Source organism: Phyllostomus discolor, chromosome 1, assembly GCF_004126475.2.
Source record: "Phyllostomus discolor isolate MPI-MPIP mPhyDis1 chromosome 1, mPhyDis1.pri.v3, whole genome shotgun sequence".
NCBI lineage: Eukaryota > Metazoa > Chordata > Mammalia > Chiroptera > Phyllostomidae > Phyllostomus > Phyllostomus discolor.
This window is the reverse complement of record NC_040903.2, coordinates 105,919,467-105,946,258: the sequence shown is the minus strand read 5'-3', so window position 1 is coordinate 105,946,258 and position 26,792 is coordinate 105,919,467. Positions and strand designations below refer to the sequence as shown.

The following is a 26,792-nucleotide window of genomic DNA, read 5'->3' as shown; positions in this document are numbered from 1 at the left end:
AAACTAACAATGATCTACATTATGCAACAGCTATAGAACTGACACTGTTCTTCAATATTTATTGAGTGTCTACTATGTGCTATGCTGGGGATACAGTCTTATGTCTCATGGAGTTCATACTCTACTGAGTAGGAAAAGATACTAAATAAACGATATGTTCTATGCCAGATGGTGATGAGTACCATGAAGGAAAGTTAACAGAGTAAGAAGGACTGGAGGTGTTGGGAATTGAGGGGGTGGTAAAGAAAGGCCTAATGACTAATAGGACATTGGAGCAGAAGTCTGGAACAAGTGAGGAGTGAGCAGTGCAGTTATGTGGGGGAAGAGTTCTAGACAGAAGGAGCAGCAAACACAAGTCCTTGATGTGGAAGTGTCTTGGTATACTTGAGGAAGGAATGTCAGCACGTCAGAAGAGGAAAGAAGAAGAGATGAAGCCGAGAATAATAATATAAACTAAGCTATGCTGCAAAATTACTTTGTGTTGTTTGGACATAATTAAAGTGAAAACAGTAGTAAAGCCATACTATAAAAATGGTTCCAATTATTGATTAAAATGGATTTATGTGGAGGGACTGTTGCAGTTCCTGTTCAAAGTTAATCCCACATAACCCAAGGGGGTGAAGGTGGTGGTAGTTGGGTAGGAGAGGATATTAGAAGTTCTCCTCCAACTAGTCACAGAAATTACAGGAACAGTTTGTCTTTTGTGGATCTCTTCTGCCTAGTGCTCCTGTGGACCCAGAAGGAAGACGGCACGGAGACCTAGAGGAGGTTAAATTCAGTTAAGAATTTACTGAGCTGGGCCATGAACTAAGTGTCCTCCCACCCTCTCTATACTGACTCATCCCTGAAGGAGGAATGAAGTTTCCCCACATTTTTATGGAAACACCTCTATTTTTGAATGACTGTGGCCTATTTAGAGGTATGCACAGGGTATAGTATTTACCTGGCTATGAGCTTCATCTGCCTTTCCATACTAGTTTAACATTCCCATTATTCTCAGAATGTCAGGCGCTAAGGTTTACCTTAAACCTTCCCTGCCTCTGCTTTCCCGAAAACTTCAGTTCAGGGAATTGCTTTCCAAAAATCAGCAGAGGGCTGCACATATTAGTAATACTCAATGTTGATGAAACAACAAATTCCAGAAGCTGTTTTTCAAATAGACAAGTGCCTAGTGGCTAAATAAGTCTATTCAACATTTGTTGGCAGAAATTAAAATTTCATTGAAAACAAAAGTGGCTTTGTAGAGTTTCTGTTGTTGCCAATACACAGGCATCCTCTAAGTAAACTATGTAAAATCATGCATATGACTCCAACATCTACATTTATCTATTTTTAAGATCTTTGTAAAGTTTTAAGATTGTCTACTTTTAAAAGCTTCAATGTAAGCTCAGAAATAAACCTGAAGATTGACTTTCTTGCATACAACTCTTCTGTTCTATTATAGTGCCAAGCATGAGGTTTGCTGATGAGAAGCAGTACCATAGTGGCTGAGAGCATAAACTCTGGAGTCAGCCTAGGTTTGAATGCTGGCTCTGACCTTGGGTGTTACTCAACTGCCTTTTGCTTAAATTTCCTCATCTGTAAAATAAAGACAATAATCTATCTACCATGGGGTTGCTGTGAGGATTAAAAACATTTATATACAAAAACGTACTTAAATATATTTTTATATGTTAAAGCAAACTATGTAAGTACTACTAGCTTAATTACTTTTGTGCAAACATTTAAAGTATATCTTGCAGGACTTTAAGCAATGATTATAGAAGACTTTCATAAAGGAAAATATAAGAAAAAATACATACAGGATCTGTGGCTGAAGAAAGACAACGCTGAATAAGATCCTCAAATGTGGTCTTTAGAATGAGGTGTTCATCTGGAATAGGTTTCTTAGTAATTTTTTCTGTTGGCAAAGACTGCACATGCTGGAAGAAATAATATCACAAAATCAGTAGAAATGGCCAGAAGCTCCCTATACACAAAGCCCTGAAACCCTGTGGTACAGAGAAACCAACTGCCTTCTAGACAGGCTATTCAAAAACCAGACGAAAAATTAACACATGAAATCACTAAGTTAAGTAAAAATGAAAACCAGGTATCTAGTAGAAGGTATAACTACTCTTCCTACAGCTCTAATTCTTAAAACTAGGAGTGGAGGCCTTGCAGACTCCACCTCTGCCCCCTGGACCTTCCCTCTCCCATCCATGGTCAACCCTACTGTCTTGTCAACCCTACTGTGTTCTTCCACATCACTGCCAACAGAGAGCCCATGGGCCACATTTCCTTCAAGCTGTTTGCAGACAAAGTCCCAAAGACAGCAGAAAACTTGTGTGCTCTGAGCAACAGGGAGAAAGGATTTGGCTTTAAAGGTTCCTGCTTTCACAGAATTATTTCAGGATTTATGTGCCAGGGTGGTGACTTCACACGCCACAATGGCACAGGCAGAAAGTCCATCAGGGAAAAATTTCACGACGAGAATGTCATCCTGAAACATATGGGTTCTGGCACCTTGTCTATGGTAAATGCTGGACCCAACACAAATGGTTCCTAGTTTTTCATCTGCACTGCCAAGACTCAGTGGCTGGATGGTAAGCATGTGGTCTCTGGCCAGGTGAAAGACACATGGATGTTATGACATCCATGGAGTGCTATGGGTCCAGGAATGGCAAGACCAGCAAGAGGATCACCATTACTGATTGTGGAGAACTCTAATAAATTTGACTCGTGTTCTGTAGTTCAGGAGAGCACCCCTTCACCCCCATCTGCTTGGAACGTTCTGTAATTTTCACGTTCTCGCCACAGTTCTTTGGGTTCCATATTTCCCTTAACCCTTCCAAGTCAAGCTGGATTGCAGAGTTAAGTTTATGATTATGAAATAAAAATGAAACAACAACAAAAAGGACTGGATATAAAGTATTTAACTAATTATGGAACATATGTTGATCACTAATATATATAAATTGATGGGAAGTAGATCTATGCCAATAAGAAATAAAAACAAGGCATTTATCAAGTTGGCTGGTTAAAACAACTGCTTGTTCTGTTTGTTGGCTCATTTTTGTTTATTCTGGCACTCTTCTATCCGTTAACTGGGCTGTTAACAAATTGCAAGATTAAGCCAAAGGTTAGAATAGAAGAGACCATGATGTTACAGAATATAAATATGAAAAAACAAAGAAGGAATGTTTAAGTTTTTAAAATTTTGATATATTAGTTCATTCATTCATGAAAAAAAAATAGGCCATTATGGCCCAGGCACTAGTTATGAGCCAATATAGAAATGATCTCAGCCCTCAGGGAATTTACAGGCTAATGGAAGAGAAAGGAAGTTTTAAAATGTTATAAATGTTTGTAAAATAGCAGCTCAGTTATATTGTCTGTGGTAAGCCAACTGAGATTTAACCAAAGAGAAGGCCCTCTTCAGGGGTTAGAAGGATAAGTAGAAGTTAACCACTGCAATGGGTTTCAAAGCATTCCAGACTAAGAAAGATCATGCACAAAGGAAGGATCATGATACAAAAAGACTAAAAGGAGACCAGTGTGGCTAGAGCACAGAGAGAGCAGGAGGTGAATGAGCTGAGACCTTCCAGACAATGTGAAATATTTTGGGTTTTATCTTGACAACAATGGGAAGTTGTAATGTTTTAAGCAAAGAGGAGACAAGGCCAGATAAGAGTTGGATGGAGTAAATGCTGGCAGACAAATTCAAGATTCCTGCATTGCTGAAGACTAGAGAAGAAGGTGGCATGGACCAGGCTGGAAATGTTAAGAGAGTTGAGGGAGATTTTAAAGTAACAGCAACAAGATTTGGGGATAAATTTTTAAAAGAAGCTGAAGGAAAAAGATTATAAACAGCTCTCCCTTTCAATTGTAACTGAAGTTCCAGTCCAAACGAGTATGACATGAGCACCCGGGTCTAAACAAAAGTGAATTGCTGGGTAGTTCCCCAAACTAACAGAGACTTGTAATCAAAGAAAAAATTCACAACGCATCTTTATAATTTATATTCTTGTCGAAAGAAGCAAGTTCTGCCCTGGCTGGGTAGCTCATTGCATAGAGCATGGGCTGCGAACCAAAGGGTTGTTGGTTCGATTCCTAGTCAGGGCACATGCCTGAGCTGCAGGCCAGGTCCCCAGTGGGGGCTATGTGAGAGGCAACTACACATTGATGTTTTTCTCCCTCTCTTTCTCCCTCCCTTCCCCTCTCTCTAAAAATAAATAATAAATAAAATCTTAAAAAAAAAAAAAAAGAATCAAGTTTCCCTATCTCCCTCAAAACACTGGTTTTTATAATACAACTTTTAATAGTTAGAATTTCCTTAGGTGGAACTATTTCTTAACAAAAAGGCATACTCTTGTGACAGAAATACAATCAGTACAAATTTGAATTCAATAAGTCAAAGACAAAAACAGAAGAACTAATTTTATACTTGGACAGGAATTTGTTTCACCTTACACTGAACTTTGGCCCAAGCTCTTTACTTTTCTTTTTTTGACCTTTTTTTTAAATTGTTGTTCAAGTACAGTTGTCTCAATTTTCCCACTTCTTTTCATTAATAGATCAAAGTATTTATCATTATATGTCAAAGTCAGATACATGTAAATGTAACAGATTTTTCACATCTGGAACTCTGCCAACTAGCAGTTTGTATGTAAAAAGCAAGTACAAATTTATAGTTTTATTTGAAGATAAGGCTATATATATATTATTAGCTCAAATATAAGAAAAGATGTAACTCATTACATTTTTATTTTACATTTTAAGGGAAGAACCTTTGAAAAGAGCATCTGCTTAGGACCTTGGAGGCAAACAAAGGATTCAACTGAAATTGTGGCTACTGCTTAGGTATACCACAATCACCAAGTTACTGGAAACATACACTAGCAAATATGTAAGGCTCTTGTAGAAGTCTGTATATGGCCATGTAACTGAAGAATAATATACTATTTTTTATTCAGTGTGTCTAAGTTGAAACCAAATTTTGAAAAATGTTAATAAAGGTGTAACCATAAAAGTTAACACATTAAAAAAGTTTGCTGAAATAGACTCATCTCCCCATTCCATTTTCACAGATTTTACTGTTACCTGGATGGTATTTCCAATAGGAGCTCCTGGGGCACCTTCAATATTGGGCTTTGAGAAAGATGGTGGCATGCCTGGTTGACCAAGGGGTTGCTGCATGCCAGGGAAGGAGGGCTGGCCACCTGGAAGATGTGGCTGTGGGAATGAAGCTTGGCTTGACAGTGGTACTGCAGCTGAAGGTTGCTGCTGCAGCATCTGTGACTGGGGGTCACCCAAGGGGTTTGTGATGGGAATAGGAGGTATAAAGTTTTCAGGCATCTGTAAAAGATAGTAATAAAAGATAAGAGTGAGAAAAAAATGGTAGCAACATTTCCTCAGCTTTAAATGAGGGAGTTAGACTAGTCCATGGTTTAAAAAGTTGTGTTTTTTTTTAATAGACTACTTTTCAAATGAAATTTTCTGCAAAATTATGGAGAAAAACATAAAAGCAGAGCTAATCTGGCTTAAAGGGGTGGAGAGTCCAAACCTAGACCTTTTTAGTTTCCTCTTTGCCTTCCCTCCTTATTCCCAAAATGGGGAGCCAAAACCATGGCGTTTTTGAAAGAGGATATAAAAGTCTGGAAAATTTTATCTGGCAATACTAAAATCAGATATACCAAATATGTTTGTGTGTTTAATATAATCACAATGTAATACACTTTTCCTAGTGGATTACCTGTCAATTCAACCACACAAAAAGTAGTAGACTAAGTTTCTGATTATTACTAACCTAAATTTTGGGTTTTCTTAGCCATTTAGTGTCTCCCAATTTTATGTTATGGCCTCTCATTACCATATTTGGGGGAAGGAGAGCACTAGGAGTAAAAAAAAAGGTAGAAAATGGCTTGGGGGGAAGGAAAGAAAAATCTTATCTTGTCCTCTAACAGCTCTCAACAGTTATTGGCATCTAAACAATGCTCAGCTATAAGAATATTTCTTCATTCATATTATATGTGACAAGCAAAATATAATTACCAAATTCATGATTACTGCTGGAACCCAAAAACCAAAGTAACACCTAAAAAAAAGTCATTTGAGAAGCCTGAAATTTTGTTTCTTATTCTTTGAAAGAGACCTGTTTGGAAATTTATATTTTGCCTTCTCAAAGAGGTGCAATCCATACCACCATACTGTTTTCTACTTTCTTTCCTCTCCTTCATGGATTTGAAGATGTAAGTTGAAATATACTTTATCAATCTAGTAAGCTTTGCCTTTAAAGGATCAGAAAAGTGTGATGTGCCCTAGGGTAGCTACATGATTAACAAAACATCTGTAGGCAATTGCATAGACATCTTTTTCTAGTACCTTCTTCTTCTTGGGTACTCTGTTCAAAGCTGGAGGATCATTCCAACCATTCTGAGGACCTATAACAGATAATAGAGGGCATTTTCCTTTAGAATTCCAAATAGAAGAAACTAAATTGTATCCTTTATAGAATACCTTCAAATTCTGCCTTAACCCTGCGATAACTGTCATAAGTTTTACCAGCTGAGCTATGAAGGTCACTGGGTAGCCCTAGATTCTCAAACTCATTACCTCTAAAAAAATCACAAGGCATCAGCTTAGTAGGCAAGACATCTTGCCATTAAAATGAAAGAGCTGTGCTAAATTTAAGGACAGTAAAGTCTTTATGTCTATATTAGTGTATAACTTTCAAAGATCTGTTAATAATTCTCTCCTAATAAAGAAAAAATAAGTCACTAGAGATTGCTTTTAAAAAGCTCATAGTCAACAGAAAAAAAAAAGTAAAGGTACTAATCTCCTATTTCCCAAAAGATGAATTCAACATAAGCAATTCTGCATAAGCAAACCATCCACACAGTAGAGAAACACTGTTTAAAAAAAGAGAGCCCAACTATACAACACTAGAAATTTTTATCATCTTTGCTTTAGGGATTACTTACAAAATAGAAAAGGACATTCAAATACTTGTGATAATTTTTTAATGCCACAAAACTAAATTCCAGGCTGGCAGCAAATATAAAATTAAACTGCTGTCAACTTTAGTAAATGTCCTCTTAAAAAAAAACCAAAAACCCTGTAATCTCAGCAGAACTTAGTAAGTACCATAGTGCTGGTATCTTTAAAGGAAAAGGAACAAAACATGCCAGAAATAAGATAATTTCTAAATCACAGTATAATCATGTTATATTTCATGGAGTTTTATATATGTGTATATGTAAAGACAGAAATTACTCTTCTTTCAATAAATTAAATATTTTCAGTATTTTACCTTTTGTTTTATTGATATCCTTGATGTTAAATCACAAAATTGCTTAGCAAACCAAAGAACCTATGATTAATAACAATGTCATGGAAACTTTTTTGAAAATAAGATCTCCTAATGAGCCATGTACTCATTTGCCTTGATTGTAAAGATAGAATAAATTTTCTACAAATTTACTATGAGATAGGATGCCAAATGAACCTCAAAATACTCAAGACAACATACAACATATTAAACTACATGCTGGTATCTGTTTAACAAATTCTCCAAGTTTTGATCATATACAAATTAATCATTCATATATCATTTTATACATATCTAAGACAATCTTGGTATAGTTAGTCTTTATGTCTATCTAAAATAGATGATTTTTATGATTTAAAGCTATTAGTATCACCACATTAATTCAATCAGTTCTGAGATCTGATTCATTAAGAAGCCAAATTTAAAATAATGACACGGATCAGACTTAGGATATCATCAGCTTTGAAGTTCACATGCATTATTGTGAATGCCCAATCATTATTGCATTCATTGATTCAAAGATTTCCAAAAGTACATTTTATAACCAATTCACCTTCCAACAAAGGTGCCTGGTCTTGTATAAACTGATTTTCTGTAGATAAAATATAAAAGTCACTTAAACAATATTATATTCAAAAACATTCTAAACTCTACTTTTCATTTTATAATTGTTTCTTCTCCCACCAACAACTCCCAGAAAAAAAAAATTTTATAAGGGGTTATGAGGGTAGGGGTGATGGGTAAAAAAGGTGAAGGGGTTAAGAAGTACAAATTGGTAGTTACAGAACAGTCAAGGGGATGTGAAGTACAGCATGGGGACTATAGTCAATAATATTCTAATAACTAAGTATGGTGTCAGATGGGTGCAAGAATTATCCAGATGAACATTTAGTAAGTTATGTAATGTCTACTCACTGGGGTGTATATCTGAAACTAATAATGTATGTCAACTGTAACTGCAATTTTAAAAAAATAATGAAATGAAAATGTATATGAGGGAATAAAACTTTAATCAAGTCATGTGAAATACTTCTTACCTAATTAAGAAAGTAACCAATTTGGAGGTAAAGCAAAATCACTTGTGTCATATCCAATTCACTCTTAAACAGTATGTTTTTTCTCTTACTATACCCACTGTCTCTTTTAAAAAAAAAAGACAATTTCTTCTTATTTAAAATAATTTCTCCCTAATTGTTTGAATCAATAGTTTTTCTACCATTTGATCAATGAAGTTCAGAAATATTACTGGGGGAAAAAGTTCTGCCTAACATATTGTAACTAGTGTGTCCATTTTAGTGTTCTTTAAATCTGTGACTCCAACTCAGCTGAAGATCTTGTTAAAATGCAGATCCTAATTCACGGGCACAGTGCAGGGCCTGAGATTCTATCATTCCAGCCATCTCCCAAGTAATGCTGATGCAGCTGGTCAAAATGAGATCTCTACATTGGCCTGTAGAGGTCAGCACTGCTCTTGTTAAAGATACGCGTATCAACCAATCTTAACAAGGTACCACTTCACTGCTGAATTTGGGAGACCCCAAGTGTCTGTATTTTAGAAAAACCATAATTTCTGGAGTCACACCATTGAATATAAGTATACATGAGAACAGGCTCAGTTAATATGTTACCACCTCATATGACCTTTTCCATAAAAATATAAGGATTTGCAGACTGTTTAGGGCAAGTCTTCCAGAAATTACTAGTTCTTTTAAGGGAACTGGATTTTGGCAGCAGACAAGAGGAAAGAAGGCTGAAAGCTATTCTGCAAATATTCAGGGTTAGGCCAGGCCCAACCTCAAATCAAAAGCATGCAGTAGAGGTACGTCATATGCACATATAACTTATGGGAATTCAACTCAACTATCTTTACTTGGGGAGAGAGGAACTAAGACAATATAGCAATTTATTAGAGAGTTCATTCAATTCAGGAGAGTTCATTCAATTCAGTCCGAGCTCTACTCAAGAAGCACAAACCTCAAAGAAATTCTAAAGTATGGTGGGAGAGGTAATCCCACAGCTCAAAACCTCACACACTGTGTGGAGTTTACCAATAGATGCTCTGCTACCCAATATGGCTCCTAAACACAAACCAACTTTTTCACCAAGGGCTTGACTGCAGAAAGGAGTGATCAAACATAACTGACTATAAGTGACTGCCTATTTTTGCCTTAAATAATGACTTTATAACCTAACTCCCACTGAAAAAATATGACCTCATAGCACAGTAGTTAATAAACCCCCGGGAATCATGCCTGCCCCATGAGAGGGGACTGACATGATTTGCAATTACTAATGTACTTCCTAGTAATAGGCTTCAGCTTCTGGGCTAAGGGGTAGATATATTACAAACCTAAAGGTACTGAAAATAGTTTGACCTTAACTCTTTTTTTTCAGGAAGTGGTCCCAACAACAAGCCCTTATCCCCTGTCCAATGAGAGGCAAGAGCAGAAGATGAAAGCAGTTTTTTCTCTAACCTCTCATAGCAATGACTTAAGCCCTGGCTATTAAAGCCTGAGGGTGTACCCTGATTTTACAAACTATGAGTAGCACAAAAAAGCTTATGGAGCAATATCGTATGACCCTTTGGTCATAGTCAGTTTAGTTTGCTAGCCTGCGTAACTTAAGGGGCAGGGGGCAGGGGGTGTCTTCTGAATAGAACGTAACAGATGTACAATAACCAAAGTCCCCTCCCCCAGATATATGCCTAACTGACTATACCTAACTTAAAACCATGAAATATATTACCCATGTTTTATTCCAGCCCAGATGATCCTTGTTCAAATTTCTTACTAATTTAATGCAGTTTTGTCTCAGCTATAATTTTAACCCCTCTCAATCTTTTTGCTTTTATGTCTTTAGATTGTTTAAATATGACTTTTAAAAACACAGTGAAATTAGCTTCTCCTTTATAAGGATACTATAAAACATTTTAGTATCAACTCAGGTAAAGCAAGCTACATGAAGAACATGAATATCCATAGAAGATACTATTATGGAGGTTCAATACGAATGTGCACAGTGATACCCTTAGTAAACATTTAAAAAAATCAACACAGCATTGTTTAATCTAGAACATAATTCTCCTATAAAACTGTAAAAAGGGGATAATCTTTTGCTCTTTAAAAAAAACTACAGAATGGGGACAAATCTCTTTCATACTCTTTAAAACATGACATGACTTTAAAGGGGGAAAAAAAACCCAACCAGAAAACAAGTGTTGCTGAGAGTGTGGAGAAACTGGAATCCTTGTGTACTACTGGTGGGAATGTAAAATTGTGCAGCCACTGTTGAAAATAGTACACTAGTTTCTCAAAAAATTAAATGCTGAATCACTATTTGATCCAGCAAATCCATTTCTGGGTATATGCCCAAAACAACTGAAAGCAGGAACTTGAACAGGTATTTGTACACCCATGTTTATACCAGCATTATTTGCAATAGACACAATGCCTATGGCACAGGTAAATGGATAAACAAAATGTGGTATATGCATACAGTGGAATGTTATTCAGCATTAAAAAGGAAAGAAATTCTGACAAACTACAACATGGATGAATCTTGAAGACAGTGAAATAGGTTAGTCTCAAAAGGGCAAATACTGTATGCTTCTACTTATATGAAGTACCTAGAGTAGTTAAACTCAGAAACAAGAAGTAGAACAGTGGTTACCTGAGGGGGAAAGGGGAGTTGTAGTTCCACTACTGGATGACAAAAAGGTTCCAGAAATAGATAGTAGTAATGGTTGTTCGACAACATGAATGTACTTAATGTTACTGAACTATATACCCTTAACAAGTGATTAAAAGAGTAAATTGTATGTCATATACATTTTAACCACATTAAAATTTTTTATTACATGCAAATATACAAACATACATATGTGTGTGTATGCATGCATGTATATATGTATATAAAGGGAATATATAAACCTAAATTAGTGGTTATATTTGGGTGATAGTTACAACTAATTTAAATTTTATTCTTTATATTATTTAGAGTCTTTCAAAATCCTACAGTGAAAACTTAATAAAAACAAGAGAAAATTAATTTAAAAACTGAATAGGGTATGTCACAGAATACTGGAGACCCTTATCCATGTCAGTGCAGGGATTAGCCCTCTACAGGTCTTTAGGGAAGAAAGAGGGAACTGCTTGGTTTTATGTATGGGAGTGGACTTGCATACCACCCTTACTTGAATCCCATTTCTCATTGGGAACCTCCTTAGGTATTCTTGCAGGAACATAATGTACTGCCTATGTACTAGCTAAGACACTTTTCAGTGGATGAACAAAATAATAGCTCCAATAGTATGGAGACTTTGGCTAGAAGATAATTTGAGATAAAGAGAACAGAGCATTCTTGTCAACAATATACATCTTCTTTCCCTTTTAAGTCTAGCAAGTCACATTTAAAAAAAGGATGACAAAATTAAACATTAAAATTTAGAAAGATGTGCATTTTGGAAGTAATTTCCAATGACATAAAAAAGAATTTTCCAAAAGAAAAGTTCTCTCCTTTATTTCAAAATTAAAACCAGGTCCTTATAATCTAAGAAATATTTATGGAAATTAAAATTTTTCAGAATACTGTTTAATGAAAATATGCAATATTATGTATGTATGTCCCTTGAAGACTCTTCTATGTGAAGAAACAATAGGACTATATACCTAAATTAAATTTTCCATTGTTTAACAAAAGCAATAATGTTCAAAGATAAATTTCATGATAGCTTAAAGGTCATTTTATCAAAAAATATTTTTTTTAGTAAAATTCCAAGGTCTTCATATTTGAAAGTGCTCACCCTTAGTAACAAACATACATTAAATGAGAGATTAAAAAAAAAACAAGAACAACAACAAAAACAAACGTGGCCAGCACTGTCCTACTTATCCTAGAGGAATCACAGGGAAATCTTCCTGCTTCCTGTGCTGCCACCACTGAACCAACACTGCACTACCCTAATGCAGGCTGTTACCACATTACCCCTAGAACTAGGACAGGGCCTGTTTTCCTCACCACTGACTCTGCCATGCTGCCCACAATCTATTTTGTAGGACCACATTCAGACTAGCCTTCTGCAAGTACCAATTCAATCATGCCTATGACCAGGTCCTTCATAAGAACTTTTCTTCATAAGAAAATTCCTTCATAAGAACTTTTCTTTTTACCATATGAAGTAGAAAATTCTTGCCCAGGCATGTAAGGCTTTCCAAAATTTGGCCCAAGTACAAATTTTATATTCCAACTTATAACAAAGCTATGGGCTATTCATTGGAATTGCACTGTCTTTTTCTGCCTCCATACCTGTCTGGAATGATTGTGATTACAGACCAAACAGACCCTCATTAAGGATTTACTAAGTTAAAAAAACAAAAAAGAATTTACTGAATGAATGTTATGATTGCAACATTAGTTTCTGAGTATGGGCACATTACTTCGTGATTCACTAACACTGAGAGGGCTTGACTGAAAAACCCAAGTTTCTGTCAAGAATCATTTGTTGGACAAGCAGAATTCTTAAATCCTATAGAGAACCATGATATGATCTAAGACTCATCAGAACAAAGATAAAATTTTCAGTCACAATCCTTTATATAACCTAAGCAAAAATTTTAGGAAGTCAAAAATAAATTATGATAAAGCTGTAACTGTTAATTAAAATATATGGGACTATTAACATGCAAAAGGCAACAAAGCAGCTAGCTTAGTGCATGCTGATTACTGAAAAAGTTTGTTTAGCTTCTTCTTAATAGTCACTGTTTCTCAGCCAGGTTAGAACATTCTGTTACTCTGTATATAAGCAAACATTTTATCTCACAGCCAAATGCACTTTTGCTGAAGAAGAAAGACATACCCATACAAATGTTTAACTTAGATAATGCGGTAACAAATACCTAAAACTGTTGCTAAATGATTTTTCTAATTCTAACACTGATAGCTATTCTATCATATTAGACTATACTCTGTGATAAATAAGAATGGATAGGGCTTTGAAGACTGAGAGACCTAGGTTTGTATCTCAACTTGGAGATTTCCACACTGTAACCAGAAGAACATAATACAATTCCTAGAAAACTTAACTTTCCTCATGTCGATTTTTTAAAAAATAATTTTTCCTATTTCTCATGGCTGTGGGAACTAAATAACAAAATACTTGTCAAGTGCTGGTATATGTCCAATGAATGTTCAATACATGATCATTGACTTCCCTGCACCATCTTTTAAATAGGGGTTTACTCGAATCCATCTTTCATTCACAAAGTCTAGTATCCAACTATTCACTGAAACACTATTCATACAGTTTCACTCACCCAGATTTTAAAAGGTAATTTTTTTAAAAGATTTTATATTTTAGACAGAGGGGAAGGATGGGAGAAAGAGAGGGAGAGAAACATCAATGTGTGGTTGTCTCTCACTGTACACCTCTCCGGGGTACAGGGGGTAGACCTGGCCAGCAACTCAGGCATGTGCCCTGACTAGGAATCAAACCAGTGACCCCCTGGTTTGCAGGCTGGTACTGAATCCACTGAGCCACACCAGCCAGGCTTTAAAATGTAATTTTAAAAACTCTACACCTGAACTACCACTGCTTGCTAAAATATCTGTATTGAATATTCTAGAAATCCTATTTGTGCTATAAAAGATGATACATATTATGTGTGAATGTGTATGTGATTTTTGGTACTTTGGATTTTAATATATATCAAAGAAGAGAGGAGGAGATATGTGTGTAGTTCTGGATCCATAAGGCTTTATTAGAAAAAAAAATTTCCTTAATAGACTCTCTTTTTTGATAAATGTTTTCAGTATATAAAGCTACTGATCAGCACATAAAAGGAAAAAATATACTGGACTCCCCAGGAGCAACTTCAGTATTAGGAGCAAAGCCAGCACTCATGTATCTTTTTGCCCCTCTAGTTCAAAACCATCAGTTATAATCTGAAAGAGAACCTATTTTCAAATACCAAAATGCACAGAACTCTAATTTTTATGTAAGGTTTTGTGTAATCACAACTAATTTTGTAGTCACTGTCCCTCAGTAGTTTTTATATACTAATACATTAATCCCCTTTATAAGCTTGTAAGTGAGAACATTATTATTTTGAGGAAACTGATGCTTAAAGAAGTTATAGGTAACTTACTCAAGGTCATATACATAGAAAGTAGTGAAGCTGGGATACAAACCCAGGAACTTTAATTTCAAAGTCTACATTTTATCTACTGTGTTAGTAGTTCTTAACCCTGACTCACTGATGCCTTTTTATGGCACATGCTTTTAAAACTTTTTTTAACTATCCAAAAATAAAAATCAGATAATGTAACCTACCCCCCCAAATTAACATAATGCTATAATTGTAACATGAGAATAAAATTAATAAAATGTGTATTTCACTATAAAACTTAAAATTATAATTTTTAATTACAAATTTCATGCACAACTATACTATTAGACTCCCCCCCCCCAAAAAAAAAACACACCTAGAAATTTCCAAAATGTTTCAGAGGATGCTTGGTATTGCCCTACTGGAGAACTAGAACAATGCTGTACAATGACTTTCTGCTGTATTAGCAATTCTCTGTCACTTTTGTTCTCTCACTTTTTTCCTTTAGATAAGCATATCTCCTCACTTTCCAAATAAATATACTTACAAAATTTGTACAATCTCACTAAGACTCCATACTGTTTAGCCTCCATGAATGATTTTAAGACACAAGTAATTTTTAAAAGTGTAAACTTCACAGTGAGAACACAGAGCATTAGTTTTACTCTGGTAAAGATACTAGTGTCAATCAGATCTGGTTCCAACCACCACTGATCTTGCCAATTAATTTCTCACCCCTTACCTGAAATTCAATGTGGATTGCACACTCTTACCCTTTTGAAGCTCTAAAGCTTTCCTCATTTAGTAACTAAATTCATTATAAGAAAATCACCCCTTTAGAAAGTTTGAGAACTTGTTATAAAAACTTAATGAACACCTCACATTATCCAATATATGAACAGAAATAGTTCCCCTCTTTCCACCCAGGTATTCATGAAAAATAAAGGAGGGAGCCAAACCAAATCCTTTTCAAGCTCAGACCTGTTCTTTGGGACGCAGGCAGCTCACTGGCAGCAGGCAGTGTACCTGTTGTTCCAGGAGGCAGTGCATAAGCTGAAGATGGTGGAGCTCCTGGTCCGCCATGCTGGAAGGATGCTCCAGAGGAAGGGGGAGGGGGGAAAGAAGCAGAAGGGCTGGAGGTAGGTGGAGAGACCTGGTGCTGTGCTGCATACAGCTGAGACTGCCCAGAATAGGAAGGAGTAGAAGATATGTAAGAGGTGTTAGGGTAAGTGTTTGAAGCAGAAGGAGCAACAGGCTGCTGAGGTTGATATGTTGCTGGCCCCCCTGTTCCGAAGGAATATGGCTGGGCTGGTTGATAAGCTACACCAAGGAGAAGAAACAGAAATTTTCATTAATTACAAGTTTATTTGGACAGCAACAAAAAATCACTTATCTCATTCTATGGAAATTGTTTTTATCATTCTTTTAACAATAAATTATAAACAAACATAAACACTTATATGTTATGCTTTTCAATGCTCAGATGCCCTAAATATACTAAAAGTCATTGAATTCCATATTTGAAACCTGTCATCTCCACACTGCTATGGGCTATGAAAATCTTTGAAACACTAGACCCAAGAACTGTAAGACTGACTCTTTTCTATACTAGAATTTCCAGAGGAATCATTTCATAAGGTATATAAATGTCTAATCACTATGTTGTATACCTGAAACTAACATAATATTGTGTATCAACTGTAATTGAGAGATAAATTTAAAAAGTAAAATCAATGTTAAAAGAGGCTCTGAGACTTCCTGTTTCTGAGAAAAGACTGCAGTGACATCTGCTAGCCACCAGATGGAACCATGGAGGAATTATACATTCAAAGAGAAATTATACATCCTTTAGTTAAAGGGAGTTTGGTGGCAGCATAAGATCTCCCCCACCGTAAGAATTGTAGCATAAGCACTACTATAATGAATCAAATGTCTTCTCCAACATTTAGCAAAATCATCAGCTACTCAAGTTCTGAGTTTGAGTACAGTTCCAAATTAATGATCAACTCTCTATGATCCCTGACAAAACAATTACTATGTTTCATATTATATAGTTGGTTAGTAAGTAATCAGGCAGCCAACTAATATTTTAATGCAATGAACTGAACTCAGACTCGAGATCTTAATACTGTTACATTCTGTATGACCAGGGGTAGATAGGAACCTCTACAGAGTGAATCCAGTAGAACCGCACTTGGTTATAACTCTGAAGACAGCACTTTCACACTGAGCACTTGAATGAAAAGTTGTATCATATTTGTATTCATGTTAAGTATAAACATTCATTTTAGCATAGAACATGCTCATTAAGATTAGTTCTTAGTAGGTGATAACCTCTTATTTTTATAATAGTTGTTTACTCATATAATATTCCCCTTTGAGATTTCTATGTTTTGTTCTTCATTTAAATTTTAAAACTAAAACAGTGGTGATATTTTACTCTCCAAGAGCAATATTTTCTGGAGGAAAAAAAAAGCCACTGGTGTATATGTGTCATTATTATACATCTGCCAAAATTCACAGAAGGTACAACACCAAGAGTGAACCCTAAAGCACGGACTGTGGATGATAATGATGTGTCGGTGTAGGCTCAATGACTGGGACAGATGTACCACTGAGGTGCAGGATGTCAACAGTGTGGGAGGTTGGCATAGAGGGGCTGGTGGTATATTGTAACTTTAGGTACTTTCCATTTGGTTTTGCTAAACATAAAACTGCTCTAAAAAAGTAAAACCTATTTCTTAAAAAATAAAGTAAGTGGAAAACAACAAATGTCCCTTGGAACCATTTTTCCAAAAATGATTTATGTCATCTTGCTTGAAGGAAAACAGAATGTACCAAGTAATTTTTAAAATTCTATTTTTTTTAGACCAAATCATGGGCTAATTGACTCTCTTTAATATGTCTTAGTAAAGACTCAGGAATAGGAGCCAAGTGGTCTGAATGGACTGACAGAACTATTTGTTAGTGTAGTGATTCAGGATGGTTCCTATTGAAACCATGTTTCTCCATAGCAAGGACTTGGGCCCTATGCACATTGGTTCTTTCTTGTTAAATTAATTAGATCATGGCTTTGAAGCCTCAAAATAAATAGTTACCACACTGGACAAGACATGCTGCTATAAAAGGACTTCAGGGACACACTACTTACGCTGTGGCTGTGGATAAGGTGGTACCTGGGTGTGCACGTGACCGGGTGATGTGGGGAGCTGAGCTGCGGCAACATGTGGGTTAACATTTCCATGCATCAAGAAACCTGGAGGTGGAGGATTTTCTCCCTAGGAAATGAGAATATAGTAAAAGGAAAATTCACCAAGAATCTTATATGATGGATTTATAATCTCCAAAATGGAATTCTATTAAAAAATACTTTATTGTATAAGAAACATTGCATTTTGCACATTTTTTTCTTCAGAGCACATTTTCTGAACAACACATTCTGAGTGATTTAAAAATCAGACAGGTTCAAAGTAATAATTGCAATGAATAACCACAGATGCTAAAAGCCTCATAAAAAAAGTGTCAATGATATTTATAAGTCACCAGGATTTCTCATCTCTACTAAATTCCATCCACAATTCCACACTTTGAAAATATAAGTATAAATGCCACAAGGGAAGGTTGCTTCTCTTCAATTTCTGCAATGCTCAAAAATAAAAATAAAAAAAGTAGAAAGAAAGAAAAAAAAGAAAATCTTCAATGAAATCAGATTTAAACCATTGTTAGAACCTTGGTTGATGTTTTTCTCGCTCAAGTCAATTTAGAACTGCAAAGGAGGAGAAAGGAATAAGAAAAATAAATTAATTGTGCTAATGGCTTCTTGCATCCTAAAAGCATTCAAATGCAATAAGCAGACAGAGAGATGGTGAAGGGGAACCTGAGAAAAGGGGATAGAGAATATATAATTATATATATTTAGGTGAGCAGAATTCTGCTCAAAGAGGAATAATGAAGGATATACCTGTGTGTCAGAGGGAGAGGCTGCAGGTGGATGGCTGGGAAGGGCGGTAGGAGTTTTGTTACTCCAGGTAGTGACAGTAGGGGCAATTCTAACCTGAATTGAACAAAGAAACATCAATCACAGAAAATAAAAAATGAAAATGCTAAAAGAAGAAAAAAAACCCCAAAAGGCATTAACAGCCATATGCAAAGCAAAATGTTAAAGGGCAGCAAGATGGCATATTAGTCAGGCAATTGCTTTTAAGGTAGCTGGGATTCCAAAAGAAAAGCACACGTTCACAATAAAATAAGGGGAGGGAGGCAGTAGAAAAAATCAATATAAAAACCTAAATCAAAGCACAAAGAACAATACCATTCAAATGTCAAGAATAAGAGGAAAGGCTAGGTCCTGTAAGTAGGGAAGGAAAGAAGACATTCTGAGAAAAAAAGGTAACTGATTAAAAAGTTATTCTGAAGCATTAATAGTATTCATGCTACTAATAGTTCTGTAAACATATTGCTATAAGTTTCCTTTTCTAAATTTCATTAGAGCCATGAAAAAAAATTAGTCCCATATGAGGCTTAGAATCATAGAGAACATCAAAGAATATCCAGTCTAATCCCCACCCTACACCAATGAGAAAACCAAGGCCCTGACATATAAAGTGGTTTGCTGAGGTCAATACAACTCACTGGTGAAGGAAGCTAGGACTCATTCCCAGTCTCCTGACTCCCAAACCAGTGTCTGCTACACTGTGTTGCTTACCCTGGAGTCCAGAGGTTTTAAATTGTTTTAAACCATCAAAATCTTTTTGTCAAGTAAATCTTCATAGAAACTCCAATACATAAATAGCAAGATGTACTGGTTTGAAGTAGAACTCCTACAAATCTGGTCTCTCTTTCATTCCTTTACTCCTGCCTATAAACCTTCCTTTAAAACTACAAGCCACTGTCCTCATTCAGCATAGCATAAGCTTTAATAAAGAAAATCATTGCTTAATTTATGGTTGAATCTGTCTTTCTTTTTCTAAAGCATGACACTGGTAAGTCAAAGTAAAACAAAAGTCTTTTGATATTTTATGTTTTCCCAGAAAGAGAGATAAACCCAAAGACATAAAGGGCAAATGCTGTCTTCTCTCAATGCAGAGAATGCCTTACTATGTCAGTATCCCAAGAAACAGCATAGTCCAACTCACGGTGCTTCAGAGTTCTAGCCCCAAACTGCCAATTAATTAGCCACACAATGCTGAAAAATTCAAATGCTATGTCTTTAAACTCTGGTTGGTTGATTGACCTCTCCACCTCTCAAGTGTTCCCAGCCGTGACCTGATTTGCCCTACCTATGTTACAGACTTTCCAAGTGCAGTTTAATTTCCACGAGAGTGGGAAATTCAATCTGTTTTGTTTACCAACATACCCCTAACATGTAAAATAAAGATGGGCAGTCACAGTAAGGGTCTCAATAAATATTTGTCAAATGAATGAGAAAACTATTAAAACACAGAGTACTGCAGATAGTTATATTCAAATGTAATCTATCCTGATTAGGTACTAACCAAAAGTACAAAAGACCAAAAAGCATAATTTGATTTTTTTTTAAGTTTTCATGATTTTATATTTACATTGCCTCAATCAAATGTAAGAAAGACCCTGTCAATTCTATCAGCAATTTATTCTATTTTAAAATGGGCACAGTATCTGTTAGCTTTGTTTTCAATCAAGACCATTTATTATTTATAAAAATATACCTTTCCTTTAAGAACATAAATGTTATCTGATGGTCTAGAAATACATCTCTACATGAAACAGTAAAAGACAATATAGGCCACTTTTTTGCCACTAAACATGGTAAGTTTAATTTAATAAATAAATTAATAAAAATATTCAATCATCTTCAAATTCCCCATGACTTATAACTTCATAAACTTTTGGTCATTCAGTTTTCTCCAAAAAGTGAATATTCTCAATACCCTTCATCATGCTGATACAGAAGACATAATAAACCTACACTAATGATTCAGAAAAGAATACTCAAAAAAAAAGACTATTTTCTAAAAATATTTTATAAAATTAACTACAGAATTGTTGCCACCACTTTACTTAAACTTTGTTAGATGAATCAAATTGTAGAAGTTTCAAGAACAGATGTACATGCATTATAAAAGTTTGAGTTATGGAGAAATAAGAAATCTGCCTGGAGAGCTTAATTTGTGTCTAAAATATAATCTATTAGACTAGATTAAAGGGATAATTTTTAAAAACATAAATACCACTTTGAAGAATACAAAAAGTATACCTACCAAAACAATATGTTGTCTAGTTTTATCACAGTGGATAAGGTCTGTTACCCAACAAACTAAAACCACTCATTTGAACAGAAACACATGAAATGTTCCTCCTTAATCTGGACCACATCACTCACATGGGGATAGTATTGCTGAGGTGCAACTCTTGGCATCTGCGTGTGGCCAGCAATTGGTCCAGGCCTGTCCTTGGGCAGCTGCTGTCTCTCATAAGGTGCTTTGGGTGATTCCTGTCCTGGTACAGGCTCTCCTCGTGCTCTACAAAGTCTGTCACGAAGCTGCACAATATTTGGCTATAAGAAGCAATGGAAGAAAACAACACAAATTATTAAGAGTTCATCCAAATATATGACAGTATGTTGATTTTCTTATAGTAAGCTTGATCATTCATATATTTGTTTATGTGCTGTGTATTCTACAACAAACCTTGGCACACCAGGTTCTGACATCATGGTTTCTAACACTCAAGACTGACACCAAAGGTCCATAATATACAGTGTAACTTGCAATTTAACTGAGGCAGTGATTTGAATTATGCTTACTACATGGTGGCATGCAAGATCAATGTCACTTCTCATCGCTGCTCTCTTGTTTTCTTATAGTTAAGTAATGTTCACAAATCACAAAAGTAGTTTAAAAATATAACTTTGTTTTTTGTAGGGAAAAAAGGCTCCCAAAGAGAATCAACTGCTAAAGATGGTGATGAAAGAAAGTAATGATCTGAGAAAGAAGCAAAAATTAATCTAAAAAGACATTTGAAATAAAAGAGTGAGATGTCAAGCTCAAGCTTGTACAGATTACAGCTATATTGATATACAGCATGAGTTGACTACATACATGTCATATATTAACAACACGAAAGCAATGTTGAAATGTTTCAGCAAAAATTCATTTTACTACCTTCAAAAATTATATATTTCTATAAGTTCATGCCACTTAAACATTTCAGGTATTTTTTATTGTCTTTTAGGAGGATAATTGTATACTATAATGATATCAGAGTCTCATAAAAAAATCTAAGCATCTACTGAGATACATAGGCAAAGTAACATCAAAATGACGATATTTGCACCCTGACCAGTGTGGCTCAGTCGGTTGAGTGTCCTCCTGCAGAGCCACGGGTCACTGGTTAGACTCCCAGTCAGTGCACATGTCTAGGTTGCAGGCCAAACCCTAGTTGGGGTGCGAGAAGCAACTGATAGATGTTTCTCTCACACACTGATTTTTTTCCCTTTTTCCTTCCCTTCCCCTTCTCTAAAAATAAATAAATAAAATATTTAAAAAATATTATGACATTGCATAAAGAATATTATTTAAAAGTCCAAAGAAAATAATAAAGAATAATGTGTAGAAAATGTATGTAGTTATAAATGGTAATGAAAATAAAAGAGTTTAATTCTAAGGCTAGAAGATCTAAAGATCTTAGATTGAGTTAGTCCTAAAATAAAAAAATAAAAGGGTCTTATGTATGAATAAAAATGAGACTTTATTAAGTAAAAAGTCACATAAAACTATTAAGCTAAAGTCATCATAAAGACTAAGTTTCTATTCTACCCAATATGCTTATTAACAGTTTAGAAAGATATGGGCTGTCTTCTACATGTAAGTATTTATAAAACCAACTGGAGAATCAAACCTCCATGGTCTTGGAACACAGTTTGTGTTTTTACCCTATGAAATTTATTGATAATTCCCTAGAACAGACAAAATACTGAAAACGATTTTAACTAAAAAACCAAAACAAACAAAAAAAAAACCCCATAAGAACAGAATAAAGTTCACAATAAAAAATAAAGAAATAAAATACTTAGAAGGTTCAAAATTAAGTTCTGTCAGACACACAGTATAGATATAAATACCCCACGTGTGGAAAACTTCCCTCAGATCCCATCTTGACTCCACCCATGCTCCATGATGGGTTTTAGGTTTCTATCTTCTGTGCTCCCACAGCACTACTACCTCTACCACAGCACCCTGCACTTGTGGAATCCTATGTTTGTTTGTCTATCATCATTTTGAGTTTGGAAATTCCCTCAGGGATAGGATCTTGGCATTCTTTTTCATCACTGTATAGTCAGTTACTCATTGAATTGAATTAAAACCAATACCATGAAAAACCCTGAGTTTTATTGCACACCAAATAAGGAAACTAAATTAGGAATGTAGTGTAGTTCTCTCTGCCTTAAATACTTTAAAAATAAACTTGCCCATAGAAGGTATCAGACTGATGGCATACAGAATGAACTTCTTCACTAGTATCTGGGATGGAACTTGTGGGAATTCTGACATTACAACCCACTAGTCTGATTAAGCACGAACACTTACAGCTTTTCAACACAGAAGATTCTTACAAAGGCCCCTTGTACACAGAAGTAGCATCTGGCTTAAGAAACAAAGTTAGTCCTTTTCCCATTTTATTTCCTCAAATACTATGACCTTCTGTACAAAGAGTTCTATCATACTACAAGAGCATACTATCTGTTTGACACAGCTTTAAGGGCACTCCTATAATGATCCTTGAAGAATTGTCCGACAACATTCACCTATAGTCAGGTGACAGACATTCAACCACTCTGAAACATTCCACCTACTAGCATGTTTATGTTTAATACTGAGTGCTATCTACTGGGCTCACCTTACTCATATATTAAAATAAGAAAAACGACCAATTATAATTACCTGGTTGGTGCTTTCAGGAAGAAAAGCCAAGGCTGCAGCAATACTGCCCTGGGCTGCCAACAAACTGGCATACTGGCTCATCTTCTCAGCCAGAAGAACTCCTACAGTGTTAGTGTCCATGGCTTGGGTGAGTTGTACAGCTTTTCGTAGGATGACAACTTTCTCAATCAGATCCTAAGTGAGAAAAAGAAAGGAGAGTAAAAGAGAAGGATACCAAGATCTGTATGAGAGGAAACAGGAAAAGATAATTACTACGATTTCCAAAAAAGTACAGTACCTATTATCATCTCTCTTAGAAAGGTCTGGAATAGTTTACCACCATTTAAGGAACGGAAAAAGTAAGGAGGAAGGTCTCTTACTCATGTTATGAATAGGGCATAGGTTACCACCTTCTCCTAAATATCCTTAGACTGCCAGATATTTGTAAGCTAAAAGAGGCAAATATCCAAAGTGTCCGAAGGCAGAAAATTGGGTTCTAGCAGGAACAGGAGAAACTATGAATGAAAACATCATACTATCTGTATTATAAAAATAGTACTACTATGAGGTGACCTACAAATGGGGTTACTATTTCAACCCAAAGTTTCTCATATTGCTCCTCAATACCAATTCTTTCAACAATGGGGAGTTATGCTTCAGGTATAAAGCACAAGAATATCCTACCTATTGCCCTTTATAAGTACACAAATCCAAAAGTGTGAAACAAGTGTTTTCTCTCAGAAGCACATAGAAGGAAACCTGGATTTCCTACCAGATTTTCAGTTTCAACAGAGTAATATTTAAAGCAACAAACTTCCTGTAAACCTCTTTCCAGAAAAAAAAAAAAATACTAGACTGAAATATGAGACACTGCTGATTAAATGCTTAGGGAAAAAATTTAAATATATAATTACTCAGTGCCTGAGAATAATTTTTTACTTCCTCGCTTTTCCATGTATTAGTGTTACATGGGAATACACTATTTTCTTACTTTCATTTCTCCTTAACCATGACGATTCTCTATCGGTACTGGGGACACCTCTCATTGGTTACCCTACATTGATTCTTTCTTTGCCCAAAACAGACAGGATCACTGGAGGCAGAGAGAGGAGCAGGAAGAAAAAAAGAGGTAATGTAAAGGCTGTTTTCATGATCTTGGCATCTACTTTCCCCAATTAAGTACCAAATCACAACCCTGACCTCATAAACTATTGCAACCCCTTTTAACTATAATATCATCTCAAACTGTATCCCTCCAAATACAGCAATAAATATACATAATTATCTAGTACAAGAACTTCTAAAATGTAAATAACTAAGGGTAAAAGCAATGAACTAGAACAAATTACTTCTATAAATAGGGTGAAAGACAACTAAAAAAGTTTCAAAGATACTAACCTGAAGTGACAAAGGGTTGGTTCCATCTTGAGCTTTAGTCCAACATGCAACTAATTTCTCTACATTGCCTGCACAAATATAGCAGAGACATGCCTGAGTCTGCAGGGGGCTATCACCTTCACTTTCAAGCCTGGTTCCCAAAAGATCTACAGATCAAAAGAGAAACAAAATAAGATTATAGCTAAGACACTCTGTATGTGAAATTGTGAGCAGCCCAATAACATTTTCAAAAGTATAAACTTCACAACCAGTGAGTAGCAGGTAGAAAATCATTGTGCCATGTAAAGTTTCAGTAAATATTTGTCAAGTGAAATAAAAGTGCATGACAAATCGTATATAATAGACAAGACTCTAAGTGACAAGATTCTATACCTAGCTATAGAATGGATTTACATTAATTATATTAGGGAAAAAATAAATGGAAACACTATTTGTACAGAAAAATCCTAATAAGCATTTAACTCCAATTCATCACATCAGATATCTTTGTAAGTACTAGTTTAAAATATGGCACAATTGGAATAAACATCAATGACAGCTAAGATTACTATAAATTATTTATAACAATAAAGTTGTTATCTTTTAATTTTCATATTCTTATAATACTTTCAAGTTGACAAACTGCTGTTCCTTCCACACTAAGCAGCCTAAAGTTTCCATTCTTACAGATAAATATTATTCCTTAGTCACCAGTTTAGAAATATTCAGTCTAAGAAATATTAGACTCTCAAAGGTAATTTCTACTCAAATGTTATAATTATTAATTTTTAAAAAGATTTTATTTATTTTTAGAGTGAGGAGAAGGAAGGGAGAAACAGAGGGAGAGAAACATCGATGTGTGAGAGACACATCCATCAGTTGCCTCTCACATGCCCCCAACTGGGGAGTTGGTTCAAAACCCAGGCATGTCCTCTGACTTGGAATTGAACCAATGATCTTTTAGTTTGGCAGACGATGTGAAACACACTGAGCCACACAAGACAGGCTATAATTACTAATTTTATCAAGCTAACATTTATTAAGTGAGAGGTGATTCTGTATCATTTTACATAAGAACAGATCAAGGCTTAGAAGGCATTTTTGACTAGGTTGTATAGCTAGTAAGTGGCAGAGACAAGATTCTAAGTCTGGTCTGTCTGAAATCAAAATCATTAAACAGTATTATTAAAAATGATTAGATATGGAAAAGTAATATAGAAAATAATTCTGAAAAAAGCATTCAAATGAGAACCCTTTTTCTTATTTGTGATTGGTAGGTTTATGAAAATTTATTTTTCCCCCCAACGTAAGATATTTTATTTCTTTAAAAATCAGGGCATGCATAATATAGTTTCAAAAAGGCTAAACTAAACACACATTTGTGATATAGGGATTTCTATAACTTAAAAATATTCTATTGATTATGCTATTACAGTTGTCCAATTTTTCCCCTTTGTTGCCCTTTATCCAGTACCCCCCTCCGCTTGAACAATAACCTTCCCTAGGTTCATGTCCATGAGTTAGTTGTGCATATAAGTTCTTTGGCTACTCCATTACCTATACTGTTCTTAACATCCCCCTATTTTGTATGCACCAATTTGTACTTCTTAATCCCTGGACCTTATCCTCTAGTCACCCTTTTCCCCTCCAAACTGATAACCCTGCAAATGATGTCCATTCCTATGATTCTGTTCCTGTACTGCCTTGTTTGCTTAGTTTGTTTTTTAGATTCAATTATTCATAGTTGTGAATTTATTGCCATTCTAATGTTCATAGTTTTGATCTTTTTTATTGTATAATTCCCTTTAGCATTTCATACGGTGGATTGGTGATGAACTCCTTTAGTTTTACCTTGTTTGGGAAGCACTTTATCTGCCCCTCCATTCTAAATGATAGCTTTGCTGGACAGAAAAATTTGTTGCAGAATAGGTTGTAGGTCCTTGTTTTCATCACTTTGAATACTTTCCAGCCCCTTCTAGCCCGTAAAGATTCTTGTAAGCAATCAGCAGATTGGCTTATGGGAACTCCTTTGTAAATAACTGTTTTTCTCTTGCTGCTTTTAAGATTCTCTCTTTATCTTTAACCTTTGATATTTTAATTATG

At 35.3% G+C, this 26,792-nt stretch overlaps 1 protein-coding gene and 1 pseudogene across 19 annotated transcripts in view; one reads left to right on the top strand and one right to left on the bottom strand.

Annotated features, from left to right (window-relative positions):
- The window catches only part of LOC114492776 (protein transport protein Sec31A), an 80,580-nt gene that overhangs the window by 2,656 nt on the left and 51,132 nt on the right, over positions 1 to 26,792 (bottom strand). For 6 of the 19 annotated variants that reach the window (XM_036027318.1, XM_036027329.1, XM_036027309.1 and 3 more), the window contains 10 exons: positions 24,711 to 24,856; positions 23,334 to 23,507; positions 20,774 to 20,947; positions 18,374 to 18,466; positions 17,564 to 17,690; positions 15,394 to 15,732; positions 7,863 to 7,901; positions 6,364 to 6,422; positions 5,083 to 5,337; positions 1,803 to 1,922 (listed from right to left, as the gene is read on the bottom strand). In XM_036027318.1, coding sequence (XP_035883211.1) covers positions 1,803 to 1,922; positions 5,083 to 5,337; positions 6,364 to 6,422; positions 7,863 to 7,901; positions 15,394 to 15,732; positions 17,564 to 17,690; positions 18,374 to 18,466; positions 20,774 to 20,947; positions 23,334 to 23,507; positions 24,711 to 24,856 — 1,526 coding nt within the window. The remainder of the gene's footprint in view (positions 1 to 1,802; positions 1,923 to 5,082; positions 5,338 to 6,363; positions 6,423 to 7,862; positions 7,902 to 15,393; positions 15,733 to 17,563; positions 17,691 to 18,373; positions 18,467 to 20,773; positions 20,948 to 23,333; positions 23,508 to 24,710; positions 24,857 to 26,792) is intronic. The other 13 variants (XM_028507301.2, XM_028507303.2, XM_036027367.1 and 10 more) reach the window with 9 other exon arrangements.
- Positions 2,071 to 2,897, top strand: LOC114491451 (annotated as a pseudogene).